At 38.7% G+C, this 16,988-nt stretch overlaps 2 protein-coding genes and 1 non-coding gene across 7 annotated transcripts in view; all 3 read left to right on the top strand.

Moving 5' to 3' along the window:
• LOC139978342 (dolichol kinase-like) overlaps positions 1 to 12,187 on the top strand; it is a 32,711-nt gene extending 20,524 nt beyond the window's left edge. For all 3 annotated transcript variants that reach the window (XM_071988463.1, XM_071988462.1, XM_071988465.1), the window contains 3 exons: positions 880 to 1,048; positions 6,233 to 6,331; positions 6,676 to 12,187. In XM_071988463.1, the coding sequence (XP_071844564.1) occupies positions 880 to 1,048; positions 6,233 to 6,331; positions 6,676 to 6,896 (489 nt within the window). In that variant the 3' untranslated portion in view covers positions 6,897 to 12,187. The remainder of the gene's footprint in view (positions 1 to 879; positions 1,049 to 6,232; positions 6,332 to 6,675) is intronic.
• An 833-nt stretch (positions 12,188 to 13,020) lies between these two features.
• Trnac-aca (transfer RNA cysteine (anticodon ACA)) lies at positions 13,021 to 13,092 on the top strand. The gene has a single exon. It is a non-coding gene; the product is annotated as a tRNA-Cys (tRNA).
• A 2,800-nt stretch (positions 13,093 to 15,892) lies between these two features.
• Positions 15,893 to 16,988, top strand: part of LOC139978341 (pregnancy zone protein-like) — a 72,284-nt gene continuing 71,188 nt past the window's right edge. Inside the window, exons 1-2 of one of the 3 annotated variants that reach the window (XM_071988454.1) lie at positions 15,893 to 16,001; positions 16,555 to 16,667. In XM_071988454.1, coding sequence (XP_071844555.1) covers positions 16,555 to 16,667 — 113 coding nt within the window. In that variant the 5' untranslated portion in view covers positions 15,893 to 16,001. Of the gene's footprint in view, positions 16,002 to 16,537; positions 16,668 to 16,988 lie in introns of those variants that run through there. The other 2 variants (XM_071988460.1, XM_071988455.1) reach the window with 2 other exon arrangements.

Here is a 16,988-nt window from a genome sequence, read left to right as displayed (position 1 = left end):
TTATATATTTGATCCTTACCCTACCATTTCTACAGTGGTGTAATTAGGCCTTATATATTTGATCCTTACCCTACCATTCTACAGTGGTGTAACTACGCCTTATATATTTGATCCTTACCATACCATTTCTACAGTGTTGTAACTAGGCCTTAAATATTTGATCCTTACCCTACCATTTCTACAGTGGTGTAACTCTGCCTTATATATTCTATCCTTACCCTACCATTTCTACAGTGTTGTAACTAGGCCTTAAATATTTGATCCTTACCCTACCATTTCTACAGTGTTGTAACTAGGCCTTAAATATTTGATCCTTACCCTACCATTTCTACAGTGGTGTAACTCTGCCTTATATATTCTATCCTTACCCTACCATTTCTACAGTGGTGTAACTAGGCCGGTGCAGTCTCCAAGGGCTTGTGTCCAAGGCAGACCTGGTCACAAGGACCAAAAAAGATAAATCCATTCGCTGGAGCCGGCAGCTAGGCCCTATGTAGTCTTTAGGGCCTGATCCAGGCATCTAGAAGTATCAAATACTGAAACCTGCTCACCCAAGCCAAAACCATGAGCTTGGGTGAACTGGACTCTTAGGGGACTGTTTCTATTGCTGCACTGGGACTATGTTATTTCACACTTAACACTATGAAAATAACTTAACCTTGGCATGAAATGCTTTTCTGGGGTTTGTATCACAAATATCAGAGTGGAGAAAGTTCAACAAAATATTTTAGCACAAAAATACTTTGATTTTGCACATTAAAATGAAAAGAGGAACCTGCTTGCCTTAACTAATATCAAATGCAAACATAGCAGCCTGTTTGTAAGGAAATATCTAGTAACTGTTGATTGCTTTATTGGAGTTTCTCCTCTTATATTCAGGTTATCAGGGTGCTGAGGGTTCAACCAATTGGTGGATCTATTAATGATGCTTTCCAAGTATTTGTGGATGACAGGGATGGAGGTCTCTTGATTCTCACACATGTTTATCTTTTAGTTGGTCTCTCATTACCCATTTGGATCTTATCAGGTGGCCATTATTTACAATCAGGTAAAAACTGATGGTATTTTAGATATTACTCATTGTAGTTACAACATTTAGTTCTGTTTCAGTTTACATAATAAAATGTAGAAGATTATCTGCTTAGTACTAGTCATGCTAATACTTCCATGATTATTTCTTGAGAAATAGCATCAGTGAATCAACCATCACAAATGGTCTAACTTTGAGAAAATAACAACAGCAGTAAACTGAAGGAATTTTAAGACATTCCTCTTAGATAATGAGTTTTTGAATTGCAGACATACAGCCGTAACTCTTTAACTATAGATTAGCACTTCCCAATATTTGTAACAACTAAACACTACAGCTAGGATGTCTACTACAGATAGGATGTCTACTACAGAGAAAGTCTAAGTTAACCTATCACAGAACATAACAATTAAAAACACTACAGCTAGGATGTCTACTACAGAGGAAGTCTAAGTTAACCTATCACAGAACATAACAACTAAACACTACAGCCTGGATGTCTACTACAGCTAGGATGTCTACTACAGCTAGGATGTCCACTACAGCTAAGATGTCTACTACAGATAGGATGTCTACTACAGAGAAAGTCTAAGTTAACCTATCACAGAACATAACAACTAAACACTACAGCTAGGATGTCTACTACAGAGGAAGTCTAAGTTAACCTATCACAGAACATAACAACTAAACACTACAGCCAGGATGTCTACTACAGCTAGGATGTCCACTACAGCTAGGATGTCTACTACAGCTAGGATGTCTACTACAGAGAAAGTCTAAGTTAACCTATCACAGAACAACATATACATCAACACTACAGCTAAGATGTCTACTACAGAGAAAGTCTAAGTTAACCTATCACAGAACATAACAACTAAACACTACAGCTAGGATGTCTACTACAAAGGAAGTCTAAGATAACCTATCACAGAACAACTTATACATCTTGAAAAATACAACTACACTTTACCTTTTAATTTATTTGTAGTAATCACATTCTGTTACCGAAAGTTAGGCCACCAGTAAGTTAGATGCAATGCTATATTAAGTAAAGTGTTTGAAGTTAGACCACCAGTAAGTTAGTGCAAGGCTGTATTAAGTCAAGTGTTTGAAGTTAGACTACCAGTAAGTTAGTGCAATGCTGTATTGAGTAAAGTGTTTGAAGTTAGACTACCAGTAAGATAGTGCAAGGCTGTATTAAGTAAAGTGTTTAAAGGGAGACTACCAGTAAGTTAGTGCAATGCTGTATTAGGTAAAGTGTTTGAAGTTAGACTACCAATAAGTTAGTGCAATGCTGTATTAAGTAAAGTGTTTGAAGTTAGACCACCAGTAAGTTAGTGCAAGGCTGTATTAAGTCAAGTGTTTGAAGTTAGACTACCAGTAAGTTAGTGCAATGCTGTATTGAGTAAAGTGTTTGAAGTTAGACTACCAGTAAGATAGTGCAAGGCTGTATTAAGTAAAGTGTTTAAAGGGAGACTACCAGTAAGTTAGTGCAATGCTGTATTAGGTAAAGTGTTTGAAGTTAGACTACCAATAAGTTAGTGCAATGCTGTATTAAGTAAAGTGTTTGAAGTTAGACCACCAGTAAGTTAGTGCAAGGCTGTATTAAGTCAAGTGTTTGAAGTTAGACTACCAGTAAGTTAGTGCAATGCTGTATTAAGTAAAGTGTTTGAAGTTAGACTACCAGTAAGATAGTGCAAGGCTGTATTAAGTAAAGTGTTTAAAGGGAGACTACCAGTAAGTTAGTGCAATGCTGTATTAGGTAAAGTGTTTGAAGTTAGACTACCAATAAGTTAGTGCAATGCTGTATTAAGTAAAGTGTTTGAAGTTAGACTACCAGTAAGTTAGATGCAATGCTGTATTAAGTAAAGAGTTTGAAGGGAGACCACCAGTAAGTTAGTGCAATGCTGTATTAAGTAAAGTGTTTGAAGTTAGACCACCAGTAAGTTAGTGCAATGCTGTATTAAGTAAAGGGTTTGAAGTAAGACCACCAGTAAGTTAGATGCAATGCTGTATTAAGTAAAGTGTTTGAAGTTAGACCACCAGTAAGTTAGTGCAAGGCTGTATTAAGAAAAGTGTTTGAAGTTAGACTACCAGTAAGTTAGATGCAATGCTGTATTGAGTAAAGTGTTTGAAGTTAGACTACCAGTAAGATAGTGCAAGGCTGTATTAAGTAAAGTGTTTAAAGGGAGACTACCAGTAAGTTAGTGCAATGCTGTATTAGGTAAAGTGTTTGAAGTTAGACTACCAATAAGTTAGTGCAATGCTGTATTAAGTAAAGTGTTTGAAGTTAGACCACCAGTAAGTTAGTGCAAGGCTGTATTAAGTCAAGTGTTTGAAGTTAGACTACCAGTAAGTTAGTGCAATGCTGTATTGAGTAAAGTGTTTGAAGTTAGACTACCAGTAAGATAGTGCAAGGCTGTATTAAGTAAAGTGTTTAAAGGGAGACTACCAGTAAGTTAGTGCAATGCTGTATTAGGTAAAGTGTTTGAAGTTAGACTACCAATAAGTTAGTGCAATGCTGTATTAAGTAAAGTGTTTGAAGTTAGACCACCAGTAAGTTAGTGCAAGGCTGTATTAAGTCAAGTGTTTGAAGTTAGACTACCAGTAAGTTAGTGCAATGCTGTATTAAGTAAAGTGTTTGAAGTTAGACTACCAGTAAGATAGTGCAAGGCTGTATTAAGTAAAGTGTTTAAAGGGAGACTACCAGTAAGTTAGTGCAATGCTGTATTAGGTAAAGTGTTTGAAGTTAGACTACCAGTAAGATAGTGCAAGGCTGTATTAAGTAAAGTGTTTAATGGGAGACTACCAGTAAGTTAGTGCAATGCTGTATTAAGTAAAGTGTTTGAACTTAGACCACCAGTAAGTTAGATGCAATGCTGTATTAAGTAAAGTGTTTGAACTTAGACCACCAGTACGTTAGTGCAAGGCTGTATTAAGTAAAGTGTTTAAAGGGAGACTACCAGTAAGTTAGTGCAATGCTGTATTAGGTAAAGTGTTTGAAGTTAGACTACCAATAAGTTAGTGCAATGCTGTATTAAGTAAAGTGTTTGAAGTTAGACTACCAGTAAGTTAGATGCAATGCTGTATTAAGTAAAGTGTCTGAAGTTAGACTACCAGTAAGTTAGTGCAAGGCTGTATTAAAGTAAAGTGTTTGAAGTTAGACTACCAGTAAGATAGTGCAATGCTGTATTAAGTAAAGTGTTTGAAGTTAGACTACCAGTAAGTTAGATGCAATGCTGTATTAAGTAAAGTGTTTGAAGTTAGACCACCAGTAAGTTAGTGCAAGGCTGTATTAAGTAAAGTGTTTGAAGTTAGACTACCAGTAAGTTAGTGCAATGCTGTATTGAGTAAAGTGTTTGAAGTTAGACTACCAGTAAGTTAGATGCAATGCTGTATTAAGTAAAGTGTTTGAAGTTAGACTACCAGTAAGTTAGTGCAAGGCTGTATTAAGTAAAGTGTTTGAAGTTAGACTACCAGTAAGTTAGTGCAATGCTGTATAAAGTAAAGTGTTTGCGTAGGTAGTACACTGGGATATACTACATATTTATATCTGGCATTCTGATCCCTTGCATTTTCTACATACTCTGAATATACACAGAAACATATCTTAACACAATAACACAGGCAGTATATCTAATGCATCAATAAAATAGCAGACACAGAGGAAGATACTTGAATGATTAGCTACACAGCTAATATAGAACTGTTAGCAGTTTGCCAAAACAGCTTAATAATAAAATCCATAGTATGGATTTTATTTAGTGGATAGAGTAGGAGGCAGGTTTAGTCTCACTAGTAGCATGGTTATTATTGAGTAGGTAGAGTAGGAGGCAGGTCTAGTTTCACTAGTAGCATGGATATTATGGAGTGGGTAGAGTAGGAGGCAGGTCTAGTCTCACTAGTAGCATGGATATTATGGAGTGGGTAGAGTAGGAGGCAGGTCTAGTCTCACTAGTAGCATGGATATTATGGAGTGGGTATAGTTTCACTAGTAGCATGGATATTCTTGAGTGGGTAGAGTAGGAGGCAGGTCTAGTTTCACTAGTAGCATGGATATTATTGAGTGGGTAGAGTAGGAGGCAGGTATAGTTTCACTAGTAGCATGGATATTGTTGAGTGGGTAGAGTAGGAGGCAGGTCTAGTCTCACTAGTAGCATGGATATTCTTGAGTGGGTAGAGTAGGAGGCAGGTCTAGTCTCACTAGTAGCATGGATATTGTTGAGTGGGTAGAGTAGGAGGCAGGTCTAGTCTCACTGGTAGCATGGATATTCTTGAGTGGGTAGAGTAGGAGGCAGGTCTAGTCTCACTGGTAGCATGGATATTATGGAGTGGGTATAGTTTCACTAGTAGCATGGATATTCTTGAGTGGGTAGAGTAGGAGGCAGGTCTAGTCTCACTAGTAGCATGGATATTATTGAGTGGGTAGAGTAGGAGGCAGGTCTAGTCTCACTAGTAGCATGGATATTCTTGAGTGGGTAGAGTAGGAGGCAGGTCTAGTCTCACTAGTAGCATGGATATTATGGAGTGGGTATAGTTTCACTAGTAGCATGGATATTCTTGAGAGGGTAGAGTAGGAGGCAGGTCTAGTCTCACTAGTAGCATGGATATTATTGAGTGGGTAGAGTAGGAGGCAGGTCTAGTCTCACTAGTAGCATGGATATTATTGAGTGGGTAGAGTAGGAGGCAGGTCTAGTCTCACTAGTAGCATGGATATTATTGAGTGGGTAGAGTAGGAGGCAGGTCTAGTCTCACTAGTAGCATGGATATTCTTGAGTGGGTAGAGTAGGAGGCAGGTCTAGTCTCACTAGTAGCATGGATATTATTGAGTGGGTAGAGTAGGAGGCAGGTCTAGTCTCACTAGTAGCATGGATATTATTGAGTGGGTAGAGTAGGAGGCAGGTCTAGTCTCACTAGTAGCATGGATATTATTGAGTGGGTAGAGTAGGAGGCAGGTCTAGTTTCACTAGTAGCATGGATATTATTGAGTGGGTAGAGTAGGAGGCAGGTCTAGTCTCACTAGTAGCATGGATATTATTGAGTGGGTAGAGTAGGAGGCAGGTCTAGTCTCACTAGTAGCATGGATATTGTTGAGTGGGTAGAGTAGGAGGCAGGTCTAGTCTCACTAGTAGCATGGATATTATTGAGTGGGTAGAGTAGGAGGCAGATATTTTAGTAATAGTCATTTTTCTTTCCCTTAAGGCAAGTTCCTTCCTTTATACAGTGGTGTTTTGTCAGTCGGTGTTGGTGATACAGCTGCTTCCATACTGGGCTCTCAACTTGGTAGATACAAATGGCCAGGTGAGACTTAAGACGGAAACTTGTAAAGCAAAAATTATTGTTTTCATAATGGTGGTTGTCGTTAGTGTAGCTTATAGAAATATACATGGTGTCAAATTCATTGGCGCTTTGGTATGTTTGCTCCAGGCGAATGTAACAGGTTAACCAGGTTAAAAGTGGGACTTTAATATGACAGATTGAGACCTATTCCCAATATAATGAATAATGATTTCTAGATTTTTCCTGCGTCTTTTTCAGTTTAGTCTTGTTTCATTAAATTACTCACTTTAAAAAAAAAAAATTTTTTTACAAGTTTCATTCTTGTGTAAGTTGTGTAATAGGGTTTAACTTTTTCATGATTTCAGAAACCAAAAAAACAATGGAAGGAACTCTAGCAGCTGTGGTTTCTCAGACTGTCTGCTGCCACCTATTACAGTCATATCTTGGGGTTGTTTCTCAATGTCATTGGTTGATGATATTTGCATCAATTCTCTTGACATCCTTCCTTGAAGCTTTCACTGACCAGATTGATAATTTAATCCTGCCATTGTTTATGTTTGCTATTCTTTCTGTCAGTAATGGTTGATGGACTGAGCATCAGCAGCTAGTCTGGTACTTACTGTTGTTCTGTTGATGAATAATATGTTCACAAATAATTGAACATGTGAAAAAAAAACTTTTACAGATTATATGCAATCATATCAATTTATAAATCAACCTACCACTGATTTTGATGACCTATGACTTTATTATGACTCAAAATTGCTTGTTATGTCACTTCTGTGTTCTGAAAGACAACTTGATACTAATAAATATTCCTGGCAATGAACTGCATCTGAGGCTGGACTATGCAGATCTGTTAATAGGGATAAAGGCTTTGGACTGGGAACACCAGTTAGTAAGGATATAGAGTAATACTGAGGTACTTAAAAAAAGTTTACTGGGAAGTTGGATAGGTTAATACAGAGTATAAACTAATTACTTGATGAACTGTAGCCTGTGAAGACTCAGAGTACTTCTGGACTACTTCCGTGACTGTGGCCAAAGATACTTCAGAAGGGATGCATTCTGTGAAGATACCTTATTTCCGTGACTGTGGCCAAAGATACTTCAGCAGGGATACCATGATCTGTGAAGATACCTTAGTGGGGATACAGAGTGAAGTCTATAGGAAAGTACACAGACAAGACACTTCATAGTTTTTCTTTCAAACATTATGTAAGAAAAAGTACTAGATCTGTAGTTCATTTGTAAAACCAAGTGAATTGGACAGCATTGTTTTTATCTTATTAATCCTGTATGGAGGCTGAGGTATTGTAGTCAGTTGGTCATTGGAGCATGGAGAAAATTAATGTTCCTGAGTTGGGAGTCTCAGGGGTCATCCACAGTAAGGTGATTCTTCTGGGAGAAGTGTAAAAAGCTGTCCATTTGTATGTGTGTGTGTGGGGAGGTGGGGTGGGGGGGGGCGGACCGTATTGTTACATCTGCAAGTTTGTGTCAAAATCTCCTAACTGACTGGGCCAAGTTTCTTTAAATGTAGTGAGAAGATGTCCAATGAGGGTAATTTCTGTCTAACAGACCTTCAGAACTAACATTCATAGCTTGACTTGCAACCTTCACATTGGGAATGTACATTGGGAATGTCAAATATATAAAGGTGACAAACACCTAAAGTGAAATTACGACCTTCCTTACCGGTTTTGAACCTCTGAACATATAATCAGCGTCCAAAGCCTAGTGGTTAGGGCAGTGGCGTAGCTACGGGGGGGGGGGGCGTGGGGGCGACAGCCCCCATGAAAGCTTGTCGCCCCCCCCCACTGGGATTTTGGGTGTCGAAAAAAAATAACATGTGCGAAAAATATATCATTGGTCTGAATGGTCTCGAATCTCCATGATGACCACTCATGACCCTTTGACCGCGGACCGGCAGTAGGCTATAGTTGCTGAAAAACCAGATGTGACATAGCGCATAGGCCGAGAAGTCTACAGTAGTCGCACTGTACTGAAAACGCATGTTAACGACCGTCGAATAATATAATTCCTGGTCTACAAGGCTACAACACACATACTGTTTACTACTGACTCTGTGTGTTCGACTGTTCGGGCAAACTTTGCCTTTGTCACTCTTTTTTAAAATATCCATAATCCCTAACATACAAATAAATACTAATACAAACAGCCAATCTCTATCTTGTAACCAGTGCGCATTAACTGATCAAACAAGCTAGTGAGCAATACTATACCCTTATAGAAAGATGGTTTCCAAGTACTTGAATGCCAAAGAAGATGTTAAAAGGTAAAAAATGCTGACATCATACACATGTTTTTCTCACATCATTGCCTCGATACCCTGTTACATTTTCAATCGGGTTTTCACTTCTGCGACGTACCCTGATGCTCTTAAAACCGCTAAAAATACAAATTTTCAAGAAAGGGGACAACACTATGGCCGAGAACTACCGGCCAACAGTGGCGGAGCGTCCAAACAGTCAGGGGATCGGATGCCCCCCCCCCCCTTGACGGACTAAAATGGACTGCTGGCGCCTTTTTCAGCTTTTTACCATTTTTTACTTATTCGCGAGTAGCCTATTGACTTTTTTATTGCACTCTCATCTACCTATCGACATTTGTCACATTTTGTTGGTGTAGTTTACTGACAAAATGCTCTAACGTACGACGGTATTTAATTTATCGGCACTTAATTCTGTTGTACGAAACTCTTTCCAAGAACTGTACGGGGTTTTCGATCTATTTTTTCGAAAAAATGAGCACTCACAAAGATAGCACAGGGATTGTGATGAAGCGCATGTACTATCAACACCCATATAAACTTCTGACTTGTCATACTATTTATTCTTCGTTTATCTGCAAATTAGCAAGGCCCGGAAAGGGTCATTTCCGGCGATCTAGGGAAGATCTTTACTCAAAAAAATTCTGTACGCTCCGCGCCAACCTGTGGTGGCGCTCCGCTTAGATAGTGTCGAAAGCGCCCCTACAGGCCATTCTCGCCCCCCTGACCAATATCCCTAGCTCCGCCACTGCCAGCCAATCAGTCTATCACCCTAATAATATTTCAGACGCAATCTTTGATGTCAGTTTGACATATAGTTCGGTCATTTCAGTATGTTACTTGGCTGAAAGCCCAGTCAATCTTTATTTTCCACGCGCAGTTTGCAGATTTGTCGAAAAATGTCAAAGCCGGTGTCAAACTCACAAAAGATATGTCATGATATTTCAAAATAACTTACCAGATTTTTTTTTCTATTTTACTTAACTATTTGATGGCCATATCAAACCATGGGATCTCAAAATAAAGGATGTTGAGAAAACTTTAGAGCAGCTTAGAAGGCCTGGGAAGTGTCATTTCCAACGATCTAGGAGGCCTATTTAGCTAAAAGAAATCGGTACGCTGCGCGCCAACTCATGGTGGCGCTCCGCTTAGATAGTAACAAAGAATGGTCAAGCCCCCCCCCAGGAAATGTTCAAGGGCCCCCCCACTGAAAAAAATCCTGGCTACGCCACTGGGTTAGGGTGTCCACATATAAAGCGGGAGGTCGGGGTTAGAATCCCGGTGGAAGCTGGAAGTTCTTTCACTGTTCTGGATTTTCCAACATACTACAATTTCAATTATAACCCATTCTATATATACAGGTGCGTATCCAGGGGGGGGGCGTTGGGGGCGCGCGCCCCCCGGGTAAGAAAAAGAGGAGAAGAAAAAAAGAGAAGAAAAAAAGGAAAAAAGAGGGGGAAAAAAGGAGGAGGAAGGAAGGGAAAAGAAAAAGAAGAAGGAGAGAAAAAAGAGGAGGGAGTAGAATAAATACGCCAAGACACCGGGAAGAGAAAGACGAACAGTGACATCATTACAGCGCTGATCCATATTATATACACAGGGTAGCCAGTGACGGATCGAGGATGTCGGAAGGGGCGGGCGCATCACCCTACCCCTTTCACCGACAACTCCATTTTTGACGTTTCCATTTTCCCTCTCTCACTAATGTATCTATATATATATATACTATACATGGTCTACCATAACGCGCGTGTGTGTGTATGGACGCCTTAAACCATTGTGCTATGAAACCAACTGTGGCTGGTCGGAGTCGTCGGAGAACATGACGCATTTCGGGAAGGGGGCGACCGCCCCCGAGCATATTTTTTTATGATATCGCTAGTAAATTCAAAATAGAAAATGCTTAGATGCAACTTACAAGGCAGTGGAAGTGTCATATCCAGCGATCTGGGAGGCATTTTCGGCCAAAATTTTCTTGTACGCTTCGCGCCAACCCGTGGTGGCGCTACGCTTAGATAGTTTGCCTACAGGCTTCGCCCCTCCCTTGGCAAAGTATTCGCTACGCGCCTGTTCGAATTTGTAAACTACACAGCAGATATCACATCATATATCAGTGAGCATGAAAATCGAGGTTCCAGGATGAACAGCCTCAAAACTGTCGATGTGTGTAGTCATAGTAACCCATTTGATTTTGGGGACTGTAACGACTTTACCCGAAAAATATAACCTAAATTTTTTGCGCGTTTAACACGTTAATATCAATATCATATAAGTAAGCATCGGTTATTACCTCGCATGTCTCGCTGAAAACCTTCAAAAGTGGGGTTGTCGGGTATTGTGGACCGCGACGTAGAATCACCTACAAAAGCAATGATCCACAGGAGATGCGATGAGGTCGAACATGATGTGTGACTGGTGAAAATCTTGGTTATGGATGGAAAGAAAACTATATATTATAACGAAAATCCACGTTTACTCCAAAAGAAAATATTAAAATAGAATAAAACTGTCAGCAAACTGCTTATCCACTAGAGAGCCTGTGTAGGAAAATGTGTAAAAGTATTAAAGTTGGCCTGACGTTTCGATCCTAGCAGGAACTTCTTCAATGGCTAAAGGCTCATTTAGCCTTTAAAGAAGATCCTGCTAGGATCGAAATATCAGGCCAACTTACTTTTACACAAAAGAAAATATTGATAGCGAAAACCAGAGAAATAAGATATGACTCATAATTGACAAACAAGGAGTAATGTTTTAGAAAATATATTGGAATTTTCGGTCCCCCTGGTACCTTCGTCAGCAATACTTTGCGGTGGAATAAAATATAAATATCAGTGGGTTATTGGTTTCGATGATAATCGTAACCTATGCATTCATGATGGCGTATGCGTGCGTTTGTGACGTTCAGCTTGTAAACGCGATATCTCAAGAAGGAAAGATCAGACCAAATGATATTTGGTGTGTAGAAGTACCACATTAAGAACAAGAAGCCTATTGTTTTCGGTTAGGTCAAAGGTCATTTGGGGTCACCAGGGGTCAAACTGTGAAAACCATGTAAACATGATATCTCAAGAAGGGAAGGTTGGACCAACTTCATATTTGAGATATAAAAGTACCACATTAAGTACAAAAAGTGTATCGTTTTTGGCGGTCAAGTCAAGGGTCATCAGGGGTCAAATTGTGAAAACCTCATAAACACGATATCTCAAGAAGGGAATCACGGGCAGACCTCATTTTTAGTGTGTAGGAGTACCACATTGTTTAAACAAAGCCTATTGTTTTTGGTGGAGGGCAAGTCATTTGGGTTCAAATTGTGAAAACCTTGCTATCACAATATCTCAATACTGGAAGCTTGGGTCGGCCTCTTATAAAGTGTGTAGAAGTATTACATTGAGTTGAAGAAGCCTATTGTTTTTGGTGGAGGTCAAAGGTCGTTTGGGGTCATCAGAGTCAAATCGTGAAACCCTTGTAACATATACACCCTCACTTTACATTACGTCAGATTCATGAAGTAAACTGCTCATGTTACATCATCGAAACCACAATGCATTTTTGTATTCTGGTTAATAGAACGAAGTGGTTAAAGAATTGCTATCCAACTTAACCAGAACATCTAGAAATTATATTTGGTGTTTAGAAACTTCAAATCCGCTACTGAACGTAAACGTAAAACAATCGATTGGATCTTTCGTATTAAGCCTCATATCACCGGCCTCAACAAAGACTTGGGGACTCCTAACAGTTATACAAACATATGTAATCCGTTCTTTGCTCCTTCATCCGCTTCCTGTATAGTCATGGTTAATTTGGTTCTAATTCCATCAATGCAACTTACACTTATCTAGCGTCATACTTTCGTTGTGTTACATTTTGTACTTGTATTCAACTGCCAAGTATTGCTGACGAAGGTCCCAGGGGGACCGAAAATTCCATTATATTTTCTAAACAATACTCCTTACTTTTCTATATTGAGTCATATCTTATATCTCTGGTTTTCTCCAATAATATATATATATATATATTTATATATATAAATATATATATATATATATATATATATATATGTATGTATGTATATACATTTTTTATTCGAACCCGGGTTCGAATCCCAGTGGAGGCTGGGTTTTTCCACTGTTCTTGATTTTCCAACTCATTACGATTTTCATTTATATATTTATTCATTTGCCTTTGTCGTTTACCTCCATTGCATTTACATAAAGTCTGTTCAAAGTATCTCTTTCGAGATCCGGCATTAGGAATCACAAATGATTTCGAGTTGGTTAGCATCATGTTTGATCTCTAGAGTAAGGCAAAATATGTCACCAAAAACAGAACTAGTATTGTTCGATACAGGTGACTAACGCCTTCAGTGGAATGACGACCTTCCCGGCTTACCGGTTTCGAACCTCTGTACATACAATCAGCGTCCATAGCCTAGTGGTTAGGGTGTCCGCGTACAGAGCGGAAGGCCCGGGTTCGAATCCCGGTGGAGGCTGGAAGTTTTTTCACTGTTCTTGATTTTCCAACTCATTACGATTTTCATTTATATATATATATATATATATATATATACATGGGCGGGATTACGGGGGGGGGCAAGAGGGGGTATTTGCCCCCCCCCCACTTTTTCCCAGACCTTAGTTTTTGGGGTTTTTTTGTCGTTTCTGCAGACAAATGTGCACAACCCTAATCGAAATTATTCCCCCACAACAGCTCTATCAAAATAGGCCTATTTGATTCGAATCTAAGTCGAATTTGTGATTGACATAGTAGCATGAAGCATGCAGAATAACTGGAGCTAGAGCTAGCACATGGTTCGCAGCACAGGTTACGAATCCTGGAGCTAACAAACTAGCGATTCAATTCTGCATGTGATGAATCCGCGGAATGTGCTACAGTGCTAGCTTCAGGAATTGATTTGAGATTTAAATTGAGAAACGATTTACGAAAGCCAAATTTGCATATTGGGTATATCAATAATTAAATTCAATATACTGACACATGACACCCCCCCTCCCCGTGTAATTCAACAATATGCAATGGTAATGCCGATGTAATTTCTTTACTTCTCGAAATCCTGGAATGATGCATGCAAATCGAATAATGTAAATTACAAATTGGCACTAACACAGTAGCACATTAAATACATGCAGTATACAGCACTCGGCAGTTTCGGTAGGGCCGATAAAATAATGTGTGGCTTTGAGTTCCGTTTTCGGATCTATTCTCGATGATGAATGAAACACTTACGTTTGGTTTTGCATAAAATTGGGGGGGGGGGGTGAAGGTATGTTCAGTCCCCAATATTTGCCAAGTGCTCCAAGAAGTGGGGGCCGCGGGGGAGAATTTCGAAGTGGGTGCTGAACATATTCTTGATCGGTAGAATGCACTATATACTAATAATTTTAGGGGGAAAGAACTGTCTAGATGTGATTTATTGTTACCAGAGGTGTCATATTTGCTGATCTAGGATTTTCTTTTTGCTTAAATTTTGACGCTCCTTGCCAACCGATGATGGCGCTCCGCTTAGATAGTGACGTGTAACAAAAGTTGTACATCACAATCTGACCATATGTTATACTATCAATCCTCTTCAAATTTTTAAACGATAATTAGCTATCTAGATACAATTGCAGACATGAGATCCATATTTCAAGGATGGGTACATGCAGCTTAGAGCACTCGGGAAGTGCCGTTTCCGGCCATTTGGAGGGTTTGTAAAGCCATAAAATTTCTTGTACGCTCCGCGCCAACTGATGGTGGCGCTCCGCTTAGATAGTCTTGATGGTAGGTTTGCCCCCCACCCACTTTCACAACTCAAATCCCGCCTCTGTATATATATATATATATATATATATATATATATTATATATTATATTTTTTCACTGTTCTTGATTTTCCAACTCATTACGATTTTCATTTATATATATTCATTTGCCTTTGTCGTTTACCTCCATTGCATTAACATAAAGTCTGTTCAAAGTATCTCTTTCGAGATCCGGCTTTAGGAATCACAAATGATTTTCGAGTTGGATAGCATCATGTTTGATCTCTAGAGTAGGGCAAAATATGTCACCAAAAACAGAACTAGTATTGTTCGATATAGGTGACAAACGCCTACAGTGGAATTACGATCTTCCTTACCGGTTTCGAACCTCTGGACATACAATCAGCGTCCATATCCTAGTGGTTAGGGTGTCCGCGTACAGAGCGGGAGGCCCGTGGTTCGAATCCCGGTGGAGGCTGAAAGTTTTTTCACTGTTCTTGATTTTCCAACTCATTACGATTTTCATTTATATATATATATATATATAGGAATAACGGGAAAACTGTTAAACAACTATGCTGCATTTAGAGAAAGGCTGGATTTCGAGTGAGATACAATAATTAAATTAGGTAAGTGATTGGAAGTAATATATATTGGAAGTATATATATATATATATATATATATATATATAAGACTTGAGACTCCTTAACAACTATCAGTTCTACATACATATGTAATCCGCTCTTTGCTCCTTAGTCCGCTTCCATGTATAGCCTTGGTTTATTTGGTTCTAATTCCATCAATGCAAATTACACCTATCTAGCGTCATACTTTTATTGTGTTACATTTTTTACTTTTCATTCGACTGCCAAGTATCGCTGACGAAGGTCCCAGGGGGACCGAAAGTTCCAATATATTTTCTAAAACAATACTCCTTATTTGTCAATTATGAGTCATATCTTAATTCTCTGCATTTGTCTAATGATAATAATAATATTTACATATATATATATATATATATATATATTTATATATATATATATATATATATATAGAGTAGGTTGGCGTCTATCTTGGCGCAGAGTGCTCTATGTCCATTGGACAGAGCGGAATATATGTTGATACTAGATGAGACTAGTGGAACACTAGTAGTTGTAACTCGGAGTTTCACGCTTTATAGCGATCTTCAGACAACTGAAGATCGCTATAAAGCGTGAAACTCCGAGTTACAACTACTAGTGTTCCACTAGTCTCATCTAGTATCAACATATATATATATATATATATATATATATATATATATATATATATATATATATATATATATATATATATATATATATATATATATATATAAAGCATATATTCAGCTTTATCGACTTTCCAATCTGGCGTTGCCTTTTATTATAATAAGATGAACAGCGTTTACACGTATAATCGATGATTTGTCAGAAATTATTCCTGTTACCTTGTAAGTTGTGAAACAAACGTGCCACGCGACGTCAAGTCACCTAACAAACACTGCGGCAATTACACTGAAAGTCACGTACCATTCTCTGTAAACCGATCTCTAAAGTAGAAATCGACTGAAATAGACCGGTTTCATCATCTTAACGGTGAAGTCAATCATTATCAGGTATGTCTCATTTTTTCTTTCTAGATGTAGCCAAAAGGTGTGATTTACTAGTTTATTGTCAAAATCGCCCCATTCTGTGGTCTTGTTAAGAACAACCCCCAAACATGCCCTTCATAGTAAATCAGAGGTACACCGTTTTTTATCCAATAATATATATATATGTATGTATATATATATATATATATTTATATTAAGCAGCCCCCCACCCCCATCCCTGTTCGAAAGCTCTGTCCTTGCCCCTGTTAAACTGCTGCGGTACATTTGTCCTTCCCAAATTAACACTTGAGCACAAAAACATGCTTTGTTTTCCATTTACTTGTTAATGTCAGAAAACCCTTTTACGTTCTTTTTTTTCCAGCGACATTATAGAGCATTTAAAGTAGATCTGTGTGGCCAGGTTAGTTTTGGTTAGAGTCCGAGCCGACTAAATTGAAGTTCCATCATCAGATACACCCCGACCTGAACAGTCGTCGTCATCATAATTGTTATTATTATTATTTATAGAGAAACCTGGTAACTATATAAGCTAAGCGATATCTATGTCCAATTACAGATGGCAAAGCAAGAAATTTACAGTGTCACCATTGGCTTGCTGAAATGGCTGCTGGTAGTATGTTCAGTGATGTGTGGATGCTCTCGTGGCCAACCCACTACAGAGCCAGTCGTGTAAGTACATACGAATACAGACTAATTTTTGATGCACACCATAGCGGAACCATACAGTGATGATAAATTATCATATTTGTTTAGAGTTTACAATTCAGTGGGTTAAATCCTACTTTCTCGTATCTATTTCACTAATTGGACAATTGCCTAACCAGGTGCAGCCGCATGCGGAACCGATGAACGCCCCTCCAGTTTTGTGTGGGAAAAAAGAAACTCAAAAGTACCCCTGCTTATAAATAAAAAGTTCTTTTTGGCAAAGCGTACCCTTTATTCAATTTGTAGTAAAAATGAGCCCATTTGTTATTTAAAAATGTGCCATTT

This window comes from Apostichopus japonicus, chromosome 13 (genome assembly GCF_037975245.1).
Source record: "Apostichopus japonicus isolate 1M-3 chromosome 13, ASM3797524v1, whole genome shotgun sequence".
NCBI classification, from domain to species: Eukaryota; Metazoa; Echinodermata; class Holothuroidea; order Aspidochirotida; family Stichopodidae; genus Apostichopus; species Apostichopus japonicus.
This window is presented reverse-complemented; position numbering and strand designations above follow the sequence as displayed.